General features: G+C 36.0%; 1 protein-coding gene across 2 annotated transcripts in view; it reads left to right on the top strand.

Moving 5' to 3' along the window:
• YEATS2 (YEATS domain containing 2) overlaps positions 1-23,442 on the top strand; it is a gene marked incomplete at both ends in the record, with an annotated part of 70,811 nt that overhangs the window by 1,852 nt on the left and 45,517 nt on the right. For both annotated transcript variants that reach the window (XM_084232216.1, XM_084232215.1), the window contains 6 exons: positions 1,417-1,514; positions 1,957-2,049; positions 4,991-5,236; positions 8,269-8,384; positions 17,017-17,178; positions 19,629-19,740. In XM_084232216.1, coding sequence (XP_084088342.1) covers positions 1,417-1,514; positions 1,957-2,049; positions 4,991-5,236; positions 8,269-8,384; positions 17,017-17,178; positions 19,629-19,740 — 827 coding nt within the window. The remainder of the gene's footprint in view (positions 1-1,416; positions 1,515-1,956; positions 2,050-4,990; positions 5,237-8,268; positions 8,385-17,016; positions 17,179-19,628; positions 19,741-23,442) is intronic.

The raw sequence follows: 23,442 nt of genomic DNA, 5'->3' as shown, positions 1-23,442 counted from the left end.
GTTTGTTGTTTTTACTTATTCCATAACAGATAATTTAAAAATGTATAAGGAAAGTCAGTCTTTTGCCTGTGTGCAGACATATCCATGAGAATGCTTACACCATTACTAGTTTTAATTGTTATTCTAATGGCTTTTTAGCAGGGGAGAACATGGGTGATTAAAGAGTCCAAATTTTCTGTGCAGTTTTTCATATACTTCACAGCATTAGTAGTGATTTTTTTTTTCATATTACAATACAAACACAGGAACATTTTACAGAATCACAGGTTTTTAAAGTAATCATTCTGCTCTTCATTTTTTTATTCTCTTATATCCAGCTCCATTTCATACACTAGATTTGCTGTTTGTGTTGCATATTAATTTGAATAGTTATCATCTGAATTGTATTAACTTCATTGGTATTTTCTTTCCTTTTGAATTAATTCTTTGTCCATTCCTTTTGGTTGTTGTGATCAGAAATGTTGAATTTCTTGCTTGATCCTTTTCTCTCGAAAGAGAACACTTCTCCCTTCTATGAGTTGCTTTCGTGTCGTAGACTACTTCTCCTCAGCTAACTCTTTACCTTCTCCTTGGGGGTGTGGTTTTTGAAAAATCACAATCCTCGTGGATTTCTTTTTTCGTTTTTGGTAATTTAATTTTGATAAAATTTCAATTGGAAAAATTTCAAGGAGCGTACTGGTCATATGTCTACTCTTCGGAGTAGTTCATCATCATCATTTGTTTACATTTTGCCTCATTTCGTTTATCATTCTCCCCTGCCTCCAAATGCACATACACACACCACACAGACACAGATGTGTATGCATGCATGCCTGCAGATTTATGTGCACATTATTCTTTCTAAAGTAATACTGAAAAATAAATTGGACACTTATATAAGCATTTCTGATTATTTCCTAAGGACACTGTCTTGTGTAACCACAATGCACTTACCAAAAGCAGGAAACTTTCAACATTTACATTACCTTACCTATGCAAGTTTTACCAGTTGTCCCAGTATTATATTTTATAAGTATTTCCTCCTCTCCATTGCAGTCTAGGATCACACACAGTACATTTAATTGTTATAGCTCTACAGTTTCTTTTAACCTCCTCAACCTTTCTTTGTCATTCTTGACTTCAATACTTCAGTAGTACAGGCCAATTATTTTCAGTTTATGTTTGTCTGATGTTTCTGGTGATTAGAATCTGCATTAATGGCAGGAGTGCTTTGGGGTGATGTAGTCTTCTCTAAACATTATATTAGAAAATTCAAGGTTAGTTTGACCCAGTGTTAGTGATGTTAGCTTCACAGGTTACAGTAATGGCCACTAGGTTTCATCGCTTCCCTGAGTTTCTTTTTTTCCTTGTGGACTTCAAGCAAAGTCTAATTCAAGTCTTAATTAGACTTTGGATTATTTTCTGTTCTTTGTACAGCTCGAGATGCTGCTGTGCAGAAGATTGAGACTATTATCAAGGAACAATTTGCGCTTGAAATGAAGAATAAGGAACATGAAATTGAAGTCATTGACCAGGTATAATAATAAAATAAAATAAAATAAATTAAAAGGCTTTGAAAAAAGTCTGTGCATAATGTAATGAAAAAATATTGACATAGAGTCATGGTTTGTAGTTCCTTCTTTTGCTTTACTTATTTATAAAGAGAGCTTTCTCCTTTTTGGGGGGGAGAACCATGCTTTTTTTTTCTTTAAATGAAATTGCAGAAAAAGAGTGGGAAAAATCACCTAAAACTCCATCTCAGAAGAAAATTCACCTGTGTTGTGTTCAGTGTCTACATTGTGGACATTTCTCAGTATGCATATATATATATACACATAAATAAATATTAATAAATCTATATACTCTTGCAAACATTGATTTCTTTTGTTTTTTCATTTATTATTAGAGAAGTTGAGCTTTGTCATTTGCATTTCTTATTTTGTGAATTGTTTATATCTCGTTAACATTTGTTTTTAGCGACTGATTGAGGCAAGAAGGATGATGGATAAACTTCGTGCCTGTATTGTTGCAAACTACTATGCTTCTGCAGGCCTTCTAAAAGTTACTGAGGTAAGTTTTCTTCAAATGTAGTCATTCTGACCACCCGTATTGATTGTGTGAAAGGGAAATTAGTATTGATATAGAGTCCCCGCCTTTGAAACTTTCTTATAATGGCCTTTTGTACTCAAGAAGCCTACCCTCCTGGGAAGCCTACCTTCCATGAATTTATCATCATGTTCAACCATAATTCTTACATCATAGCTCTGTAATACTAAGTAGCTTTTTTTCCTTTTTACGTGATCCTCCTCCTGGTTATTAGCATTGTTGCTAAGCTTTGCAGATACAAAGGTGAGTAAGGACCCTGTTGTAATTTGTCATATTCCTTTTTATTTAATTATTGTAGGTTTTTGAAGGAGTTATTATCACTTCTAAACTAAATAGCAGTTGATTTTCCTCTCAAGTTTTAATGTTAATAAATGGCAATTTTTAGTTTAAGATTTAACCTGTTAAGAATCCCTGACTTTTTCCCCCTACATTTTATGAAAAATTTCAACTATACAGAAAAGGTGAAATATGCACCTGTTTATGAATCACTTAGATTCACAGTTTTGCGCTGCCATATTTACTTTATCTATGTTACTTTTTTCCTAAAACAATTGAAAATAGGTTCTAGCATCATGACACTTCGCCACTAAATACTAATGTATTCCCTAAAAGGATTCCTCTATGTAGTCACAGTACTTAAGAGAATTATTCTTTTATATTGTCTGATAACCACCCCATGTTTAAATTTTCCCAATTGTTTCCAAAATATCTTTTCAGGCTGGTTTGTTTGAAATCAGGACTCCTAGATACCTAGGAGTGGAATTGCTGGATCATATGGAAACTCCATTTTTAGCAGGTTGAGGAAACTCCACACAACTTTCCATAGTGGTTGCACCAATTTGCACTCCCACCAGCAGTGCAGTAGAGTTCCTTTTTCTCTACATCCTCGCCGACGTAACATATCCCTTTTTTAAGCATTATCTAGTTAGAACTGATGTTCCTTTTGTATTCAATGAGTGCTGGCTCAGTAAGAATGGTCGATGATCTTAAGGGAAGGGAGTATGGTGGCCAATTACTTTGCATCATTCCCTGTGGTTTTTGCAGATAAAAGGTACCTGTCATGTTTATTAGGTTTTCCAATCATCTCATCGAACTTTAGGGTAGCTGGTATTGATTCTCCTCATCTCTTAGAGAAACTGGAGCAATATTTGAGTTGAGTCTTAGATGGTAGATAAATGCTTCTATTGCAAGAGTTTCCAAATACATACTAGAGTCTGACTGCTTTTCTAGAGCTACCTTAACAAATTATCACAATCTTGGTAACTTAAAACAATAGGAATTTTCCATCTCATCAATCTGGAGACCAGCGTTCCAAAATCAGGGTGTGGGACTATGAATTCTTCTTCTAGGAATCTTGTCTTCTCTAGCTTCTTGTGGTTGTTGGCGACCTTTGGTCTGTGGCTGCATCACTTTCAGTTTTTGCCTCCATCTGCTGCGCCTCCCCCTGCAGTGACCCTCAGGGCTAATGGCTGTTGCCATGGTCCCTGAGGTCCGACGTGGGCAAGGAACCATGCGCGCAGGGGGAGAACAGCAAACTCCCTAAGATGCAGAGAAGCCGAATGCCTGCCAAGAGATAACGACCACCAGAAGCTGCCACAAAGATGATTAAAAGAAATGCTGACCACCTGGAACCTTATCTCGCTTTCTCAAGGCCCACAAACTTTATTCTGCTACAACTATCTTTCTAAAATCTTTCCTTTTTCTGTCATTGATTGCTAATTAAAAAACATATGTAATTTAATAATTAGGCTAATGCAAATGAAACATTACTAAACACTGTGTTATAATAGAATTATTAGTTTAATAATCTTTCTATTATGTGCTTGACTTTAGTACCGTTGATATTAATTGCATTATAATATAAATTCACCCATGACAATTAATTATGAGTAAACATAAGTAGGTAATAGTAGTAGTAATTAGTACAAGAATATAGAAAGAGTTAATAGCCTGTCTACTTAGGAATGCAGCTAGGTCCAGATGTATTTTGGACATAAATCACTGCCCTGTCAATGATAAGCTAAACCTATGAGCAAACTGATTTCTTTGATGTTCACTGTTCCTATGCCTTTAGAAAAAACATATATACTGACCACCGACTCAAATAAAAGTGCACTCAGATTTACACTCTCTCTTGAAGTGTGTCTGTTGTCATTTCTTTAACCGAATCCCTGACCACCCTGCGCAGTCTCTCAACCCTGAGACGGCCTCATCGTCTACTGCTGTGCTGGTCCGCGGCATCCATCTTCATGTGGACTTTTTCCCTTTAATTTGTTACTTTAATTTTGAAACACACAGCTGGCTCCTTTTTGCTTGCTAAAGCATAGTATTTTAATAGCACAATTTTTAAAAGCTGAGCTTCCTTCTAAGTATAATATATCCTGTTAGAACAGAATACATTTTATTTTGTATGCAAGTTATAAGATACATAAAAACACCCTAGGCTTCAATATTGGACAGGGCAAGCTTTATATATCAGTGTTAATCATTTTTAAGCATATATCCTGCATGTTATAGCTATGTGGGAATCATTTTACATATCTTTAATTTACATTTCCTATAGAAATATTTTGTTTAGAGCAGTTGATGTGTTTGTACAAAGCATGTGAGACATTTTTTAAGTAAAATATTATTTTCCATATGTTTCTACATATTTTTTTTTTTCATTTACCTCCATCTTTAGCTTTTAGTGTTAGGACCTTTGCATAATAATTTACCATTTTCTAGTTTTTGTTTTCTTGGATCAGACTACGTTAGGGCATTTAGACTTCATTTTGTGGATGTAGAGAGGTTTGAAATATTTTAAACATGATCCTGAAATAAATACAGGTTTGGGAAAGAAATAATTTTGCCAACTTCCGATGATTTTGATTAAAAGTTTGTTTTTGTTTGTTTGCTTTTTCAGGGATCAAAGACATGTGATACAATGGTTTTTAATCATCCTGCTATCAAGAAATTTTTAGAATCACCATCTCGGTCATCATCTCCTGCTAATCAGAGATCAGAAACACCATCAGCCAATCATTCAGAAAGTGATTCTCTGTCTCAACACAATGACTTCTTGTCTGATAAAGACAATAGTAGCAGTATGGATATAGAGGAAAGACTCTCAAACAACATGGAGCAGAGACCTACCCGAAATACTGGAAGGGTACAGTTGGATTGATGGGAGGGAGTCAAAGGAAAAGGGAACTAATAGTTTTTGTTTTTTTGGTTTTTTTTTTTTGCTGTCATAAAATAGTTTTATTAATAACTTTTTTCCTTTTTTTATTTAAATTTTATTTTTATATTCCCCATACAATTACAACCCCCTTATTTTGACCCCTATGTCTCCTTTCCCCGTCCCCCACCCTCCATAGAGTGTCTCTGGTTCATAGTTGTTGGTTGATTTTGATATTTTCTTTCTTATAGTTATTTTTTTTTCCTGGTCCCTTATTTAAGTTTTCTAGATTCTTTCTATGAGTGAGCCCATCCGGTATTTTTCTTTTTCTTTCTGGCTTATTTCGCTGAGCATGATCCCTTCCAGCTCCATCCATGTTGCTGCAAATTGCATGTGTTTATCTATTTTGAATGCTGAGTAATATTCCATGGTGTATATATACATCTTCTTGATCCAGTTGTTAGGGGGAAAAAAATGCCCTAAAACTAATTCCATATAGGCTTTGTGGACTCCACCCCCACCCCAGGCCAAAGCCAGAGACACTAAAAACTCCAAATCCCATCACCACCAAAAAAAAAGTAACTGAGACCTAAGAGTAAGGTTAAGCAGCCAGGTTGATATAAAAGACAGACACATGAGCTTTAGAGGATCCCCATTTTGGCTCTCCACCAGCTCACAACGTCCGGCCAGCTCTGTGTGTAAAAACCCACAACCAAAAACCCGTTCAATATCAAGACTGTTCTATAACACAGTCATCTATTTTTGGGCATTTGGGTTGTTTCCAAAGCTTAGCTATTGTAAACAGTGCTGCTATAAACATAGGGGTGCAGGTGCTCTTTGGAATTGATGTTTCTGTGTCCTTTGGGTAAATACCTAGGAGTGGAATTGCTGGATCATATGGAAGCTCTATGTTTAGTAGGTCAAGAAGTCTCCATGCAGCTCTCCATAGTGGTTGGATCAGTTTGCACTCCCACCAACAGTGCAGGAGAGTTCCTTTTTCTCCACACCCTCGCCAACATTTGTTGTTGCTAGTTTTTTTAATATGTGCCATTCTCACTGGTGTAAGATGGTATCTCATTGTAGTTTTGATTTGCATTTCCCTGATTACAAGTGATGTTGAACATTTTTTCATATGCCTGTTGGCCATTTGCATTTCCTCTTCAGAGAAGTTTCTTTGTAGCTCTTCTGCCCATTTTTTGACAGGATTATTTTCTTTGTTTTTGTTGAATCTCATCAGCTCTTTGTAGATTTTTGTGATCAGTCCTTTATCATTAGTGTTGTGTGCAAAAATGTTCTCCTAGTCGGTGGGGGGGAACTAATACTTATTAAGTATGTGTATGTTGTCTTGTTTAATCTTTGTAGAAACCTTAGGGAACAAGCTAATTATAGTTCCCTTTTAGAAATGGGGAAAATGGTGCCTCCCTGGTGATGTACAGGTTAAGTCTCAGTGCCATCACGATTGTGGCCTGAGTTAGTGGCCAGGGAGCAAACCCGCATGTAGCACAACAGACCTCTCCTGTCTCACCTGCTGCTCATCTTGGCAGTGTGTTCCATGGGTCTGCCTGTTCTGCTCCCTACTCTGTCTCTGGTGAATCCTCTCAACCCCTATACTTCTGGCCTACACTCCAGTTCTTCTATGAATAAATAAATCTTATAAAAAAAACGAAATGGGGCAACTTAATCTCAGTGAGTTTATATTTGACCAATAGTATCAGAACCTAGAATTAAATCTGGGCCTTCTCTAATTTCAGGATTCACATCTCTTGTGCATGGCACAACCCTTAAATGCCGTTAATGTAGATATAAAAGACACCTTCACGAGCTGACAGTGCTATGAACTTGCCCAAGCTCTATCTACTCTGTCATGTTTTTTCTCTCAAGGGCAATGGCTTTTTAGCACTTTTTTCTTAAACTTCACATTCTAAAATGCTTTAGTAATTGGTGCAAGTTTGACAAATAATGGAATTAAAAAACATTTATTATTATTCTGTCCTGCCCGTTTGTTGGTTGAGTTTCCATCTCAAGTGAACTTCTTGTTACATTTTGCTATAAACTCCTTTTTGGATGAGACCAGTGTTTTTACTGATAGAGGAAATTGGCAGGTTGCTTGCCACCTACTTGGACATCAAGAATTTGAATTTGATTTACTTTTGATAAATTCCTGATTATAAGTTCATATGTGTTCATTGTTGAAAATTATGAAATACAAAAAATTAAAAGTGATTCATAATGCCACAACCCCCAAAATCAGAACTCAATGTTTGGGTTTACTTATCTCTTTCTAGTGTTATTTCTGGGCAAATACTGCATCTGGTTTTCTTTTTTTTAAATATATAAAGCATTTAGATCATACTGGCCATAGGATTCAGAAACGTGCCATCTCTTATGTAATATGCTTGCTGATGTTTATATCACAAATAATTTAGCACTTACTTTATACCAGGCACTTTTGTAAGAACTGTACAAAACAGATTCTGTGAGATAGGTACTATTACCTTTTTTTCTAGATGAGGAAAATGAGACAGAGAAGTTAAGTAATTACCCAAATTACACGTGTACTAAATGGAAGAGCCAGGATTTGGACTCTGGCTGTCTGTCTCCATAATGAAACTTTTAATTTATCATCATGTTTATAGTCTCACTGAAAATTTTTAAATAGTACAAAAGATTGAGAAAAGAGTAAATTCTTTCAACTCCTTTCCCTATTCCTATTTCCCAGAGATAACCATTATAATAGTTTTTTTAAAATCCTTCCACATTTTGTTTGCATATAAGAAATAGATAGGTGACTATTAAGAGCTCACCCACCTGCAAAGGGAATTGTAGTATACAAGCTCATTATATTAACTAGTATAGAAATTAGAGTAAAATTATTTTTCCATGCTCTGAAAGGTACCATAAGGCCAGAGAATTTTGTAATAAAAACAACACATTTCTGAGTTAATCTGTTATACGTAGATGATTTTATGGTATCTGCCTATTGAAAATATTCCAAAATGAAAATGGATTGTGATTTCTTTCAGGACACTTCTAGTATTACCGGCTCCCATAAAACAGAACAGCGGAATGCTGATCTCACAGGCGATGAGACGTCACGACTTTTTGTAAAGAAAACAATAGTAGTGGGTAATGTGTCTAAGTGAGTATCCTACTGAATTGCCTCATTTTCACTCATACATTTATGTGACTATTTTTGCATACTCTTAACATAGTATTACAGTAAAGTGACCAAAGGGGTTGTTTTCCCCAAACTTTTAGCTGTCGCAAAGATATAGCTAGGTCCAGAGACTTGAGACTCTCTCTCAGTGTTTCTGCTGATTTTTGATGTAGAGTAGAATTGTATTTGATGAGAATATTTTAAGACATGAGCTTTTACACAAATGGTGTATTTCATTAAGCATATCAGTATGAATAAGTTTGGAGGAGCTGTTTGATTTCTTCTGACCTGGTTCTATTCCTAGGGACCTTACCTAATTTCTAAAAATGTTTATTTGGTTTCCTAAACTGAAAAGTTTTTAATTTGTAATAACAGATTGCAGAGCAGATCTTAAGCAGAATTCCTGCAAGCTAGAGGACTATCTCTTTAATAATATAAACTCATGTCATTTTTGTGGGTACAGCATCGTTTTTGTGAAGTGCCTAGGAATGGATAAAGATATTATGTCTTCAAAAAGCACCCAATATTTTCCTCATAGTCTTTATTTGCTTTTTTCCTTCCTCATTAGGTATATTTTCTCTGTTTTGTCATTTTTATCCTATTTTATAGTCATTACCTATTTTCATATATATTTTCCAGATCACACTAGAATTTCTTCAGGGTAGAAAGTGTATCTTGTTTTTGTACCTTTCATTGCTTGATATTCAGTAAATATTTGATTGATGAATAAATTGATATATTTATGAAAATTGTAACTAGATCCAATTGTTGAAAATGAAGTTTTGGGATTACAGTATTTATTTGGAGGTATGGTGGAATCAGAATGGAAAAGTAAGCCACAGTTAATGAACAACTAATAACAAACAAGAAATGCATGAAAAATTTCAGGATATTAAAAATAAAGATTCTTAATGGTTTACATGATATATTTAAATAGTAACAAGAAATATGATTAAAGCAATTATTTTTTTCTATAGATTATTTCAGAGTTAGTGTATGTTCTGCTAAAAAGACTAATAGTTCATGTGAAGTATTAGAATATTGGGGTCTTAACTACAGTACAAGACAGGTCAGTCCAGAAAAGGTGCAAAATTAGGTATCCAGGTAGATGCACAAGGGCACAAGATGATTAAGAAGACATAACCATTAATATTTTCAAACCACTTGGCCTAGAGTTTTTTGCTTTTTGGGTTTTTAAAAAAACAAATAGGTCTAAAATATTTGTTAAGCATAGATTTTAAGTGAAGGGGGAATGATTGACTTGACAGTTTTCCAAGGTGTTGTGTTGTGTTTTGTTTTGTTTCATTTTGGGAGGAGTAAATACTGATTTACTTTAGATTTTAAGAATGCTTATATAGAGATTTTAAGAATGCAATACAGCATATCTGAGATAACTGAGATAGATAGAGATTAAAACTAGCAAGGGGTTACAAATTGAATAAAAATTGATTTCAGAATAAGGTAAGCAGGCACTAAAGGTGAGATTTAGAGAAGAGAAAATAACAAGACAAATACTGTAAAATAATTTAGTAGCAGATCCAAATATATCAACATTGATAAAATTGTATATGAAGTTAACTAGTGAAAGATGAAAATTGTTAGACTGAGATAAGGCAACCTAAAATTCAGCTTCCCATTGTTTGTTCTTGACACATCAAAATGCAAAAAAAGATTAAAAGTAAGCAGAGAGATGGGGCCTCCCCGGTGGCACAGCGGTTGAACGCTGGGTTGCGAAGCTGCCCGCTGCCTCTGCGGCGCCAGTTCGATCCCCGGCTGCTCCCCGGCCACCGGAGGAGGGTCCCACATGGCGCGCAGACCTCTCCTGCCGCCCGCTGCTCCCCTCAGCAGTGTGCTTCGGTCCTTCTGCCTGCTCTGCTCCCCGCTCTGGCTCTGGTGAATTCTCTCACCCTCCCGTGCTTCTGACTGTACCCAGTGCTTGTATAAATAAATAAAATAAATCTTTTAAAAAAAAAAAAAAAAGTAAGCAGAGAGGTAAAAAAAAGAGCTGTCAGACACTAATTTAAAGAAAGTCAAATAATTTTTGTTGAGCATCCTTTCATGAACCTGTTGGCCATCAATAGGAAGACTCAGTATTGTAAAGACAACATTTCTCCCCAAATTGATATGTAGATATTTTAATTCAAATCCCATTAGGGTTCATGAAATTCACAAGTAAGTTCTTATATATGGAAGTTCAAAGGGTCAATATTAGACAAGAACACACCTGAAGGGCCTCCCTGGTGGTGCAGGCAGTTGAGTGCAACGCTGTGAAGCTGTCTGCAGCCTCTGCAGTGCTGGTTTGATCCCTGCCGGCCGCAAAGCAACCCATATGGTGAGGCAGACCTCTCCTGTCTCGCCCGCTGCTCCCCCCAGCAGTGTATTTCAGTCATTCTGCCTTTTCTGTTCCCCACTCTGTCTCTGGTGAATCCTCTCACCCTCCCGCACATCTGGCCTGTACCCCGGTTCTTGTATAAATAAATAAAATAAATCTTAGAAAAAAAGAAAATGTCTCTTTTTCTTAAAAAAATAAATAAAAGAACAACCTGAAGAAGAATATGTTGGGCAGCTTGACCCACTGCATTACAAAGAATGATAATTATAGCCATAGGTGATGTATAGAAGGCCATGGCCATCTTTTCCAAGAGAATGTAATAAGGGAGCTTCATCAAATAAAGTTAGAGCCTTTTAGTTTTTTCATGGTTGGTACTCTTAGAGCTTTTAAAAAGCAAGAGACGAGTTGTGATCTTACTGGCAAAATGAGTAGGACCCAGAGAGTTCAGAGTTCTAGAACCTTGAAACTTGAATAAATGAAGTCTACCCAAAGGCTGTCATTTCCCTAACTTATGAATAAAATGTTAGCTTATTTCTACATTCTATATCCACTTGGCTGAAAAAACTAGACTTTTTAAAAAAAAATTAATTGCATGCTAATAATCAGATAAAAAACTTTAAGGGAAAGTCCCTTAGACCAAATAGAGGTATTAAGAAAAAGGATTAACTGCAAAGACTGGTTAGCTGTTAAGTAGTGCTGCAATTTTAATCTTTTTTTAATTAAAAGTTTGTTTTCCATTTTATTTTTGTGTATTTGACAAAACTGTAAGGTCTCTAAAGTAGACATGATGATTTGATATGCTTATACATTGTGAAAGGGTACCTCCCATTAGTGAGTTAACTCATACATTACCTCAATTATTTTTTTGTTTTGATCAGAACATTTTAAGTTTTCCTCTGTTAGCAAGTTTCAGTTGTACAGTATAGTTGTGAATTATAGTTACCATGTCATATATTAGATCCTTAGACCTTACTGAGAAATGTTGTACTGTTACTAGCTCCCTATTTGTCCCATCCTCTGTCCCCTGAAAACCACTTCTTTTTTTTTTTTCAGTCTAAACACTTTTATGGTTATGTAAGCAATTAACAAACATATCCCCAATCTTAAAGAGAGGATAATCAGGTTCCACATTTTTAAAGGAAGACTGTAAAACATTGTCTATATACTATAAAAACATCTTGCATATACGATCTATTTTTATTGACACAAATTAAGTACAAAAAAGCCCATATTTTCCTCCTTAATTTGTTTTACATAATATATTTTGGATTTAATGCTAAATCAACAATAAGAGATAAATTTGTTTGTTTTGTTTTAGACTGACATAGTACTCCCTTGTAAGGATAGATATACCATTATTTAACTAACCTCTTTATATTAATATTTTATTTTATATGATTCTTAACATCATTTTTTATTTTTGCACAATGTATGCATTATCATTTTGGCTATATTCCCCATACAATTGTACCCCCCCCTTATTTTGACCCTAGTCCTTCCTCTTCTCTTCCCTCCCCCTCCCCCACAGTATGTCTCTGGTTTATAGTTGTGTGTTGATTTTGATTTTTACTTTCTATTAATTAAGTCTTTTGGAAACCACTTCTTTACTCCCTTTTTCTATGGGTTTGGTAGTTTTTAGTAGATTCTATATATACTGATAAAATACAGTATTTGTCTTTTTCTGTTAGGCTTATTTCTCTTAGCATAATTTCCTCAAGGTCCATCCATGTTTTCATGAGAGTGTGTGTGTGTGTGTGTGTGTGTGTGTGTGTGTTTCACCTTTATCTATTCATTCATTGACAAACACTTAGGTTGTCTCCATATCTTAACTGCTGTGAATAATGCTGGATTGAACATAGGAATGAATGCAGCTGGTTCCTTCATAATCCTGTTTTCATTTGCTTTGGATATAGGCTCAGTAATGGGGAAGTTCTACTTTTAATTTGTTTTGGAAGTGCTATACTGTTTTTCATATAAACTACACCAATTTTCATTCCCACCAGTTGTATACAAAATGTTCCATTTCCTCCACATCCTATAAACACTTGCTACCTCTTGTCTTGTACATCATAGCCATTCTAACAGGTATAAGGTGATCTCATTTTAGTTTTGATTTTGCATTTTCCTGGTGATTACTTTTGTTGAGCATCCTTTCATTACCTGCTGGCCATTTGTATGTCTTTGGGAAAATGTCCAGTTTTGGTTTTTTTTATTTAAAGATTTATTCAGGGCCTCCCCGGTGGCGCAGCGGTTGAGCGCTGGGTTGCGAAGCTGCCCGGCAGCCTCTGCAGCGCCAGTTCGATCCCCGGCTGCTCCCCGGCCACCGGAGGAGGGTCCCGCATGGCGCTCAGACCTCTCCTGCCGCCCGCTGCTCCCCTCAGCAGTGTACTTCGGTCCTTCTGTCTGCTCTGCTCCCCGCTCTGGCTCTGGTGAATTCTCTCACCCTCCCGCGCTTCTGACTGTACCCAGTGCTTGCATAAATAAATAAATAAATCTTAAAAATAAAATAAAATAAATCTTAAAAAAAAAAGATTTATTCATATAAGAGCTGGGGTACAGGCCAGAGGTGCAAGAGGATGAGAGGGTTTACCAGAGACAGAGCCAGGAGCAGAACAGGCAGATGACCGAAAGCGCTGCTGAGGGGAACAGCGGGTGAGATAGGAGAGGTCTGCCGTGCTGTGTGGGTATCTCCCTGGCCGGCTGGGGATCGAACCTGCCCTGCAGAGGCTGCAGACAGCTTCATAGTGCTGTGCTCAACGCCACTGCGCCACCTGGGAGGCCCAAAATGTCCAGTTTTTTTATCATCTCTTAATCCAGTTGTTTTTTTTTTTTCTTTATTGCTATTGATTTTTTTTTTTTTTTTTTTTTTTTGGTGGGACCCTTGCTGGTGGCTGGGGATTGAACTGGCGCTACAGAGGCTGTGGGCAGCCTCGCAACCCAGCGCTCAACCACTGCGCCACTGGGGGAGGCCCTGAATTTTGTTTATTCTTTATATATTTTGGATATTAACCCTTTAATCAGATAAATGTTTTGCAAATATTTTCTCCCATTCCATAGGTTGCCTTTTCATTTTGTTGATGGCTTCCTTTGCTATGCAGAAGCTTTTGAGTTTATGTATTCTCACTTGTCTGTGTTACCTTTGCTTTTGTTATCAAATCCAAAAAACATTATCAAGACCAACATCAAGTAGCTTATTACTCCCTGTGTTTTCTTCCAGAAGTTTTATGGTTTCAGGTATTACTTTTAAGCCTTTAATCCATTTTCAGTTATATTTTAATGTGTTTGGTGTAGATAGAGGTGCGATTTCATTCTTGTGTGCGTGTGTTGTCCAGTTTTCTCAGTGCCATTATTAAAGAAACTGTCCTTTCCCCAATATATATTCTTGGCTCCTTTTTTTGTAAATTAATTGACTATATAAATGTGGGTCTATTTCTGAACTCAGTTCTTTTCCACTAATCTGTATGTCTGTTTGTTTTTTAAAGATTTATTTATTTATACAAACATTGGGTACAGTCAGAAGCGCAGGAGGGTGAGAGAATTCACCAGAGCCAGAGCAGGGAGCAGAACAGTCAGACTGATGAAATACACTGCTGAGGGGAGCGGCGGGTGCCACAGGAGAGGTCTGCACACCATGTGGGACCCTCGCCGGAGCCAGGGATTGAACCGGCTCTGCAGAGACTGCAGGCAGCTTCACAGCCCAATGCTCAACTGCTGTGCCACTGGGGAGGCCCTATTTGTTTGTTTTTAAGATTTATTTATGTATGCATACAAGAACTGGGGTATAGGCCAGAGGTGTGGGGAGTGAGAGGATTCATCAGAGACAGAGTGGGGAACAGAACTGCTGAGGGGAGCAGTGGACAAGCCAGGAGAGGTCTGCTGCACCATGTGGGTAGCTCCCTGGCTATGGATCAAACTCGTGCTGCAATGGCTGCAGATAGTGTCATAGGTTGCGTCTTAACCCCTTGCGCCACCAGGGAGGCCCTGTATGTCTGTTTTATGTCAATACCATACTGTTTTTGATTTCTCTAGCTTTGTGAAATAGTTTGAAATCAGAAAATATGATGTTTCTACTTTGTTCTTATTTGTCAAGATTGCTTTGGCTGAATTATTCAGTGTTTTGAATTCAGTGTTTTGAATTCCATATTAATTTTAAGGTTCTACATTTGTGGGAAAAAAATACTTTTGGAATCTTGATAGGAATTGCCTTTAAACTGTAGTTCACTTTGGGTAATATGGACATTTTAACTAGTCTTCCAATCCATGGACACAGATACCTTTACATTTGTGTTCATCAGTGTCTTGCAGTTTTTTGTGTACAGATCTTTGAGATCCTTGGTTATTTATTCTGAATTATTTTACTCTTTTTGATGCAATTGTAAATAGGATTGTTAAATTTTCCTTCTGATAGCTGATTGTTAATGTATAGAAGCACAACTGAGTTTTGTGTTTAGATTTTGTATCCTGCTTCGTTACTGAATTTGCTTCTTCTCAATCTTTTGGTGGGTTTTTCAAGGTTTTCTATATATAATACCCTGTCGTAAGCAAATAGCAACAGTTTTCTGATGTTTTCTCTTCTGATATTGATGCCTTTTCCTTTTCTTGCTGAATAGCTTTGGCCAGGACTTCCAGTACTGTGTTGAATAAAAACGATGAGAGTATGCATCCTTGTCTTGTTCTTGATCTAAAAGGAAAAACTTTCAGCTTTTACCATTGTGTATGATATTAGCTGTGGGCTTGTCATATTTGACCTCTGTTATGTTGGGACATTCTACCCCATTTGTTGACTTTCATCATGAATGATTGTTAAATTTTGTCAGATGCTTTTGTGTGTCTACTGAGATGATAATTTCATTTTCATTGTTTGTTTTGTTAATGTGTTATATCACATCAGTTGGTTTACAGATGTGGAACCATCCTTGTAGACCTGTAGTGATCCCTCTTGAACATGGTGTGCAGACCTTTTAATGTACTTTTGAATCTCTTAAGATTATGCTGACGGTTTTTGCATCTATGGTCATTGGGGGTATTGGCCTCTATTTTTTTTTCTTGCAGTGTCCTATTTAGTTTTGGTATTATTGTAGTGTTGGCCTCATAAGATGAATTTGAAAGTGTTCACTCTTTATTTTTTGAAATAGTTTGCAGAGGATTGGTATTAATTTTTCTTTAAATGTTTGATAGACTTCATCAGTGATGCCATTTGGTCCTGGACTTTCATTAGTTGGGAGGCTTTTGATAACTGATTAACTGTCCTTACTAATAGTTGTCCGTTCAGATATGCTATTTTTTGCTAGGTTTTGTGTTTATAAGAATTTATCCCTTTCTTCTGCATTGTCTAATTTGTTGGCATATAGTTACTCAGTCTCTAAGGATCCTTTGCTTTTGTGTGCTATCAGTTGTAATGTCTTCTGTTTCACTTATATTTTTATTTATTTTAAGCCTCTTCTTTTCTTGGTAAGGCTTGCTGTCGGTTTAACAATTTTATCTTTTTTAAAAAACCAGGTCTCAGTTTCATTGATCTTTTTACTCTTTATTTCATTTATTTCCATTCTGATCTTTTATTTCCTTCCATCATTAACTTTTAGCTTAGTTTGTTCTTTTTCTGTTCCTCAAAGTATAGTTATGTTGCTTGAGAGCTTTCTTTTTTCTTTTTTTAAAGGACATCCTCAGGTTTTTTTTTGTTTGTTTGTTTTGTTATTTTTTAAAGATTTTATTTATTTATTTATACAAGTATTGGGTACAGTCAGAAGCGCAGGAGGGTGAGAGAATTCACCAGAGCCAGAGCGGGGAGCAGAACAGGCAGAAGGACTGAAGTACACTGCTGAGGGGAGCAGCAGGCGGCCTGAGAGGTCTGCGCACCATGTGGGACCCTCCTCCGGTGGCCAGGGAGCAGCCAGGGATCGAACTGGTGCTGCAGAGGCTGCGGGCAGCTTCGCAACCCAGCACTCAAACGCTGCGCCACTGGGGAGGCCCGCTTTCTTTTTTCTTAACATAGTTATTTACTGATATAAACTTCTCTTTGACAATTGCTTTTGCTGCTTATCATAAGTTTTGGTAAGTTGTATTTTCATTTTCATTTGTCAGAAGATAATTTTTGATTTCCCTTTTTGATTTCTTCTTTGAGCCATTGTTATTCTGTAGTATGTTGTTTAATCTCCATATATTTGTGACTTTCACAGTTTTGTTCTTATAGTTAATGTTTAATCATCTTAAATAGCAGTTAATTGTTTTTGTTAGGTTTTTTGAAGAAAAAAATAATTCAAGGTGTTTTTTTTTCTCCTCTAGGTATATTCCTCCTGATAAGAGAGAAGAAAATGACCAGTCGACTCATAAGTGGATGGTATATGTCCGAGGGTCTCGTAGAGAACCCAGTATTAATCATTTTGTCAAGAAAGTTTGGTTCTTTCTTCATCCCAGCTATAAACCAAATGACCTTGTAGAAGTTAGGTAAGCACTCTTGAGTTATTTTACCTAAACAGTAAAGATTTATTGAAGTGGAAAAAAGGTGATTTAAATTAGGAACACTCCTTGGGAATTATTCTATTAATAATTTACCCAGTTTTGGCTCTTAGTCACAATGTAGTTTTAGCTGTGTTTCCCTTTTCTATATTACTATCTCAATGAACAGGTATTGTCCCCCTGTTCAGAGTGTTACCATGTTACCATAAAAAATTGTATTTGTTCCTTCTGCTCCTGTCTGGAAATAGCTAAAACTGTTGATGTAGTTAAAGATAAATATTAAAATGTTGTTTCTTTATGAATGAGAACATAACAGAATTATAATATTCCAGAAATATTTAATATTGAGGTTTCCCATGATCTCATTCTCAAAGTAACCCCAAGTGATTTTTTTTTTTTAAAGATTTATTTACTTATGCTTACAAGTACTGGGGTATAGGCCAGAGGTGTGGAGGTGAGAGGATTCACCAGAGACAGAGTGGAGAATAGAACAGGCAGATTTACTGAAATACACTGCTGAGGGGAGCAGTGGGCAAGTCAGGAGAGGTCTGCTGCACCATGTGGGTTGCTCCCTGGCCAGCCAGGAATCGAACTCGTGCTGCAGAGGCTGTGGATTTCTCCACAGTGTGGTGCTCAACCCCTTGCACCACCAGGGAGGCCCCATTCTGTATTTTTCTAGTAAAGTTCTTTAAAGCCCTCTATTATGTGATTTTTTTCTTCTTGGCTGTCATACATTTCACATTCTTTGAGGAATCTAGATGTACAGAAGTCTGTTTAGGGGAGGCAGTCATTTTTTTTGTGTGAAATACATCTCTTGGGGTATAATATTTCCATTGGTGATAGCTTATCTGTTGGTAGACCTTACATTCCTCTTTCACCTCCAAATATATGGTCATAGAAGAATTTCCTGCTGAAAAGCTTCGTTCCTTGTCCTGAATATGGAGTGTATTAGTCTGTCTTCCTGGCAGCAGTCTACTATGTCCATTCACTCAAGTTTAGACTATGTACATAAATTGAATACAGCTAATCTGCTATATTCATTGTGAAAGAAATTTAGCATACAAGTAGTATATTTGGTGCATATTGCATAATGAATTCTAGACTATTTATTTAGCTTTACTGGAATTAAAGAAACTAAACTTCTCATCAGTATAATTTCCTTTAATTAAGTGTTCCATACCATAAACCCCAATGCTTTGGATCCCTTTTCAAATTCCTATCTCAGATTGCCTTTTCATTTGACCCCAAGCCTATTATTTAGTTTCTGCTGAATCTGTGTTAACATCTTCTGGGACCTTCTCTTAGTAACTCAGCCTGGTATTCAACTCTTTCTTGGATCCAGGGCACTCCTAATTTTCTTTTTTCTTTTCTTTTCTTTCTTTCTTTTTTTTTTGTTGTTGCTTTCTCTAATTTGCAAGCTACTCTCAAACTCAGGGATGATCACCTCACTCACTAGTCTGTCTTGGTCTTGGGCTCTCCTGTAGTCTCTGACTCTGTGTTGTTAGACTTCTCTCTGGCTGTGCTCCTAAACCTGCCATTACTGAATTCATGATTCTCCTTCGTTTTCCAGAAGCATCCTACTGAAAATTCCTTTCTTCCTGCAATCTTGGCTTCTCTCATTACAGTGATTCCAAGGGAATGATTCATATGAACAATTTCATTTTAAAGGCATTCTCTCTTCCCCCATTAGCTTAAACCATATTATTTTGGAGTACTTAAATGTCTTACAGTTAAATGTTAGCAGTATACATTATGGAAAATTTCAAACATGTACAAAAGCCCAGCATATTGAATCCACATGTACCCAGCACCAAATACTAAGTTTGCCAGTCTTTCTTAATCACTTTTCCTTTTCTTCCTTTCTCAAATTACGTTTTGAATGAAATTTTTTCAGTCCAGCTAGCATCTGCACACAATCCTCTCTATCCACTAAAATTTTTGTCACTGTTTAGCAAACATCTAACCGTGAATATAAGGTCTTTTAAGTCCTTTAGGCAGACAGTTTCAAATAAATTGTCTCTTTCACATTGAGCAATCACGATTTAGTTTTTTTCCAGATTAGAGGAATATGTATGAGTGTCTGGGACAGGGAATATATACATCACGACATGTATCTGTCAGGTGCCAGTCAAGGATTCTGGCTCTATTACTGTGACAGGCATCCAACTAACATATTCCCTGTCTGAAAATAATGACATTAGATTATGTGGTATAAGTTTCTTAGCTCCAAGTATTAAGAAATTTGAAGTTTAATATAGATTTAAGTTTAATTTTTATAGTTCAGCATTTTACCAAAACTTCAGTATGTTGAACTTCAAATAAGGAAACCTAAAAGGATTGTAGGAGGGATGTGAATTTCTAACTTACCCATTATAAAGGAACTTTTCCTCTTTAGAATGAGAGAGTGTGGGCTAATGTATAAGTATGTTTTTTCCTAGAGAGCCACCTTTTCACCTGACCAGAAGAGGCTGGGGTGAGTTTCCTGTCAGAGTTCAAGTTCACTTTAAGGACAGCCAGAACAAGCGGATAGATATCATACATAACCTGAAGGTATTGTAACAAAACACTGCTCACCAGAAATGAAGTGTCTCTTTCACATGCTACTGATAGCAGGAGTGTTAGGTGCTCTTAGAGAAGTGGCCAAGGAGAGTGAAGCAGGATAAATCCTTTTGAATGTGTTCTGCATACAGCCACACCACTCCTTTGTCCTTTGAACATTAGCAGAGGGGTCACTTCACAGCACAATGTCTGTTTGCCAGATAATAAGAAAACTTAGATCTGTGGTTAGGCCTTATGGTTGTTGTATACTTGGGGCTATGTAACTGAAATCTTTTATTTTTCACTCTATTTACTTTCCTAAAATATAAATAGATATTAAGAAATACATATATTTCTTAATATAACTAAGATAATTACAAACCTTGTCTGTTTATCTCATGAGGGTGAAGAATTTGTTTATCTCCTAAAGCTAAAGATAGAAGTGAACATGTTTTAGAAAATATTAAGTACTATACAAGGTTGTAATACTGCAGTATTGTAAAAAATTCTTCACTGATTTGTCTACGTGGTTTATTATGTTGCCATTAGTAATTGTATTTTATGAAGTGCTTTCAATGAAGAAAACTACTATTATGCTATTTGAAAAATACAGGATATAAAACTATAGTATGAAGTCAACTATGACAGTAAATAGGTGGAAAAGCCAACAGAAGTATACCAAAATGTTAGAGTAATTAAATATTAACATTGTGGGCAATTTTCCCTGTCCTTTTTGTTTGCTTTCTTTTAATATTTTTACAATTTTATATGGTAAACATAATTAACTTCCATAGTTGAACAATTGATTTTTTTTTTTTTTTAAGTTCCCCTAAACGTTTCTGTAGTGGTCTTATGTACATTTTTCCTATATAAGATAGAATCCTAATATTGAACTTTTCCCAGACTGCCCTTATTTTGTGGATTACTATACTGTTCCCATTAATGGCTTCCAAATTGAACTGAGTACATCTGCAGAATTTTTTTGTTCTCTCTGTCCTGTAGTTGCTCTGTTTCAACCTTAAGGTATGCTGAAATGTGCCCCCCACTGGCAATAGGCAGCACTGCTTATTGAATTCATGTTTGTTATTTTTTAGAGATTACTGTAATGCTATATTGCAATATGACTTCAGAGAAGAACTGAAACCAAATAAAGAACATACAGCCACCTTGTTCAGAGGGGCAGAATATGGTCCCACTTATTTAGAGGAAGATCTAAAATAGTTTCACTTTCCTTTAATTTTACTTCAGCACTACACATCTTATGTTACAGTGGGCCCAGTTCTAATCCCTAAAATAAAGGAAACTATCGATTAAGTTTTTGCATGTCTTTTTATTTATATAACAGGGTTGTTGGTGGAAAATTGAGATAAATTGTTTTTAAATTACAGTATTTAAGATACAGGTTTTCTGGAAAACTTAATATTTCTGTTTTGAACTGGTTGAACCCAAGACTGTAGACACCTGGGCTGTGACCACATGATCTTTATTTGTACTGGAGTATCATTCTCTATTATTTCTATGTTAACTCTCAGGGCCATTTTTGATTCTTACCCCTGTTGTATTCTTTTAGTTGCAAACCATTAATTTTTCTTCATGATCTTTGTAATATTCTACTGCTTGCCCTCGCGCACTCTTTTTAGGCCGTTCTACTCTGTCTCCTCATTACTTTCTTTAATTCTAACCTGTCACTTTTCCCCTCCATCGAGTCTAATGACCTCAGATTAGTCTTAAAGAAGGACAACCTCAAGGCTATTCCTGTCTGAGAAACCTTGATTGAATTCCTCTTATTCAAATTCAAACTCCTCTTCCTATCTACATTTTGATTCAGCATACTTCCCCCTAAATTACTTTTTACTGATCCACTGTATGAACATCCTCCTCCAGCCAAATCAGTCTGTTCATGTCCCAGAAATTCATGTCCTCCTCTTTATTCATGTTCTTTCCTACCTCAAATCTGTATTTGATTTTTTCCATTTGTCAAGTTCCTGTGTAACATTCCCTGACTATGTAACCCTGGCTATGTAACCCCCGCAGTAGTCTCTATATTCTGAAATTCCATTGTATATAACAATTTATATTTGATACTATAATAATTATATTAAATAGTAAATACTCTTAAGTATTAGATTATATGAAATTCAAAGTTACCAGGGTGTATAAAATTCTTGTTTCCAGTTTCCCTGACTCTCAGCTACCACCATGAAGCACAGTAATTCCCCAAACAACTCATTTATCCATTTAGTAAATATCCTTTCAGAAGGTTCTTTCATAAATTTCAATAAATTTACCTAAAACTGCCGCCTCTCCTTCTTTAAGAAAAAAAACTTGATCTCATTTGTCCTACTTTGAGTTCTGGAATTGAACAGAATAAGATTTTGTTTTGTTCTTAAGGACTGTAAAAGTGTTTAATGGTTGCCTTCACCTCTCTCCTTAAATTGTTTCTTTTCCAAGCAAAACCTGTTTGTTTGTTTTTTTTTTAGTATTTCCAAACTTTATTAATTAAAATACATAAAGGACATGCAGAGAGAGGATTTTATTTTAATGAACATACAGACTTAATCCTTTGTCATATAGAATCAATCTATCTGTATCTGGAGTGAAGTATAATTTTGGTTTGCTTTATATGCAGTATGATTCAGGAGTTTTTATTATATACGAATTTTATGGTGATGGAATTAAAATGAAAGTGACTAATCTTTTTTAAACATGGCAACTGATGTTTTGTGCATTATTTTTATTCTTTTTTTTAATTTAAATTTTATTTTTATATTCCCCATACAATTACAACCCCCTTATTTTTACCCTAAGCCCTCCTTTCCCCGCCTCCCACCCCCCATATAGTGTCTCTTGTTCATAGTTATTTGTTGATTTTGATATTTTCTTATAGTTATTCTTTTTCCTGGTCCCTTATTTAAGTTTTCTAGATACCTGCCATGAGTGAGACCATCCAGTATTTTTCTTTTTCTTTCTGGCTTATTTCGCTGAGCATGATCCCTTCCAGCGCCATCCATGTTGCTGCAAATTGCATGTGTTTATCTTTTTTGAATGCTGAGTAATATTCCATGGTGTATATGTACCACATCTTCTTGATCCAGTCATCTATTTTGGGGCATTTGGGCTGTTTCCAAAGCTTAGCTATTGTAAATAGTGCTGCTATAAACATAGGGGTGCAGGTGCTCTTTGGAATTGATGTTTCTGTGTCCTTTGGGTAAATACCTAGGAGTGGAATTGCTGGATCATATGGAAGCTCTATGTTTAGTAGGTCAATAAATCTCCACACAGCTCTCCATAGTGGTTGGACCAGTTTGCACTCCCACCAACAGTGCAGGAGAGTTCCTTTTTCTCCACAACCTCGCCAACATTTGTTGTTGCTAGTTTTTTTAATATGTGCCATTCTCACTGGTGTAAGATGGTATCACATGGTAGTTTTGATTTGCATTTCCCTGATTACAAGTGATCAAAACCTGTTCTTATAACATTTCCTGTATATGATGCTTTCCAGTGTCTCTTAATGTTTTGATAATAGTTCTGTTTATCAACATTCCTTGTCTATGTGGTTCTAAGAATGAAAGGTGGGCCGGTACAGGTTACAGAAAAACGTTATTTTTCTGTGCTCTGGAGGATATGAAAATGAATGTGACTGTAAATTACCTTTTTAACAGGTATCTATTGGCTAGGTTTCTATTGAATAGTAATATTGGCTCAAGTTTCTGT

Source organism: Talpa europaea (assembly GCF_964194135.1).
Source record: "Talpa europaea genome assembly, chromosome: 4".
NCBI classification, from domain to species: domain Eukaryota; kingdom Metazoa; phylum Chordata; class Mammalia; order Eulipotyphla; family Talpidae; genus Talpa; species Talpa europaea.
Note: the sequence above shows the minus strand (reverse complement) of the source record. Positions and strands in the feature narration are given on the sequence as shown.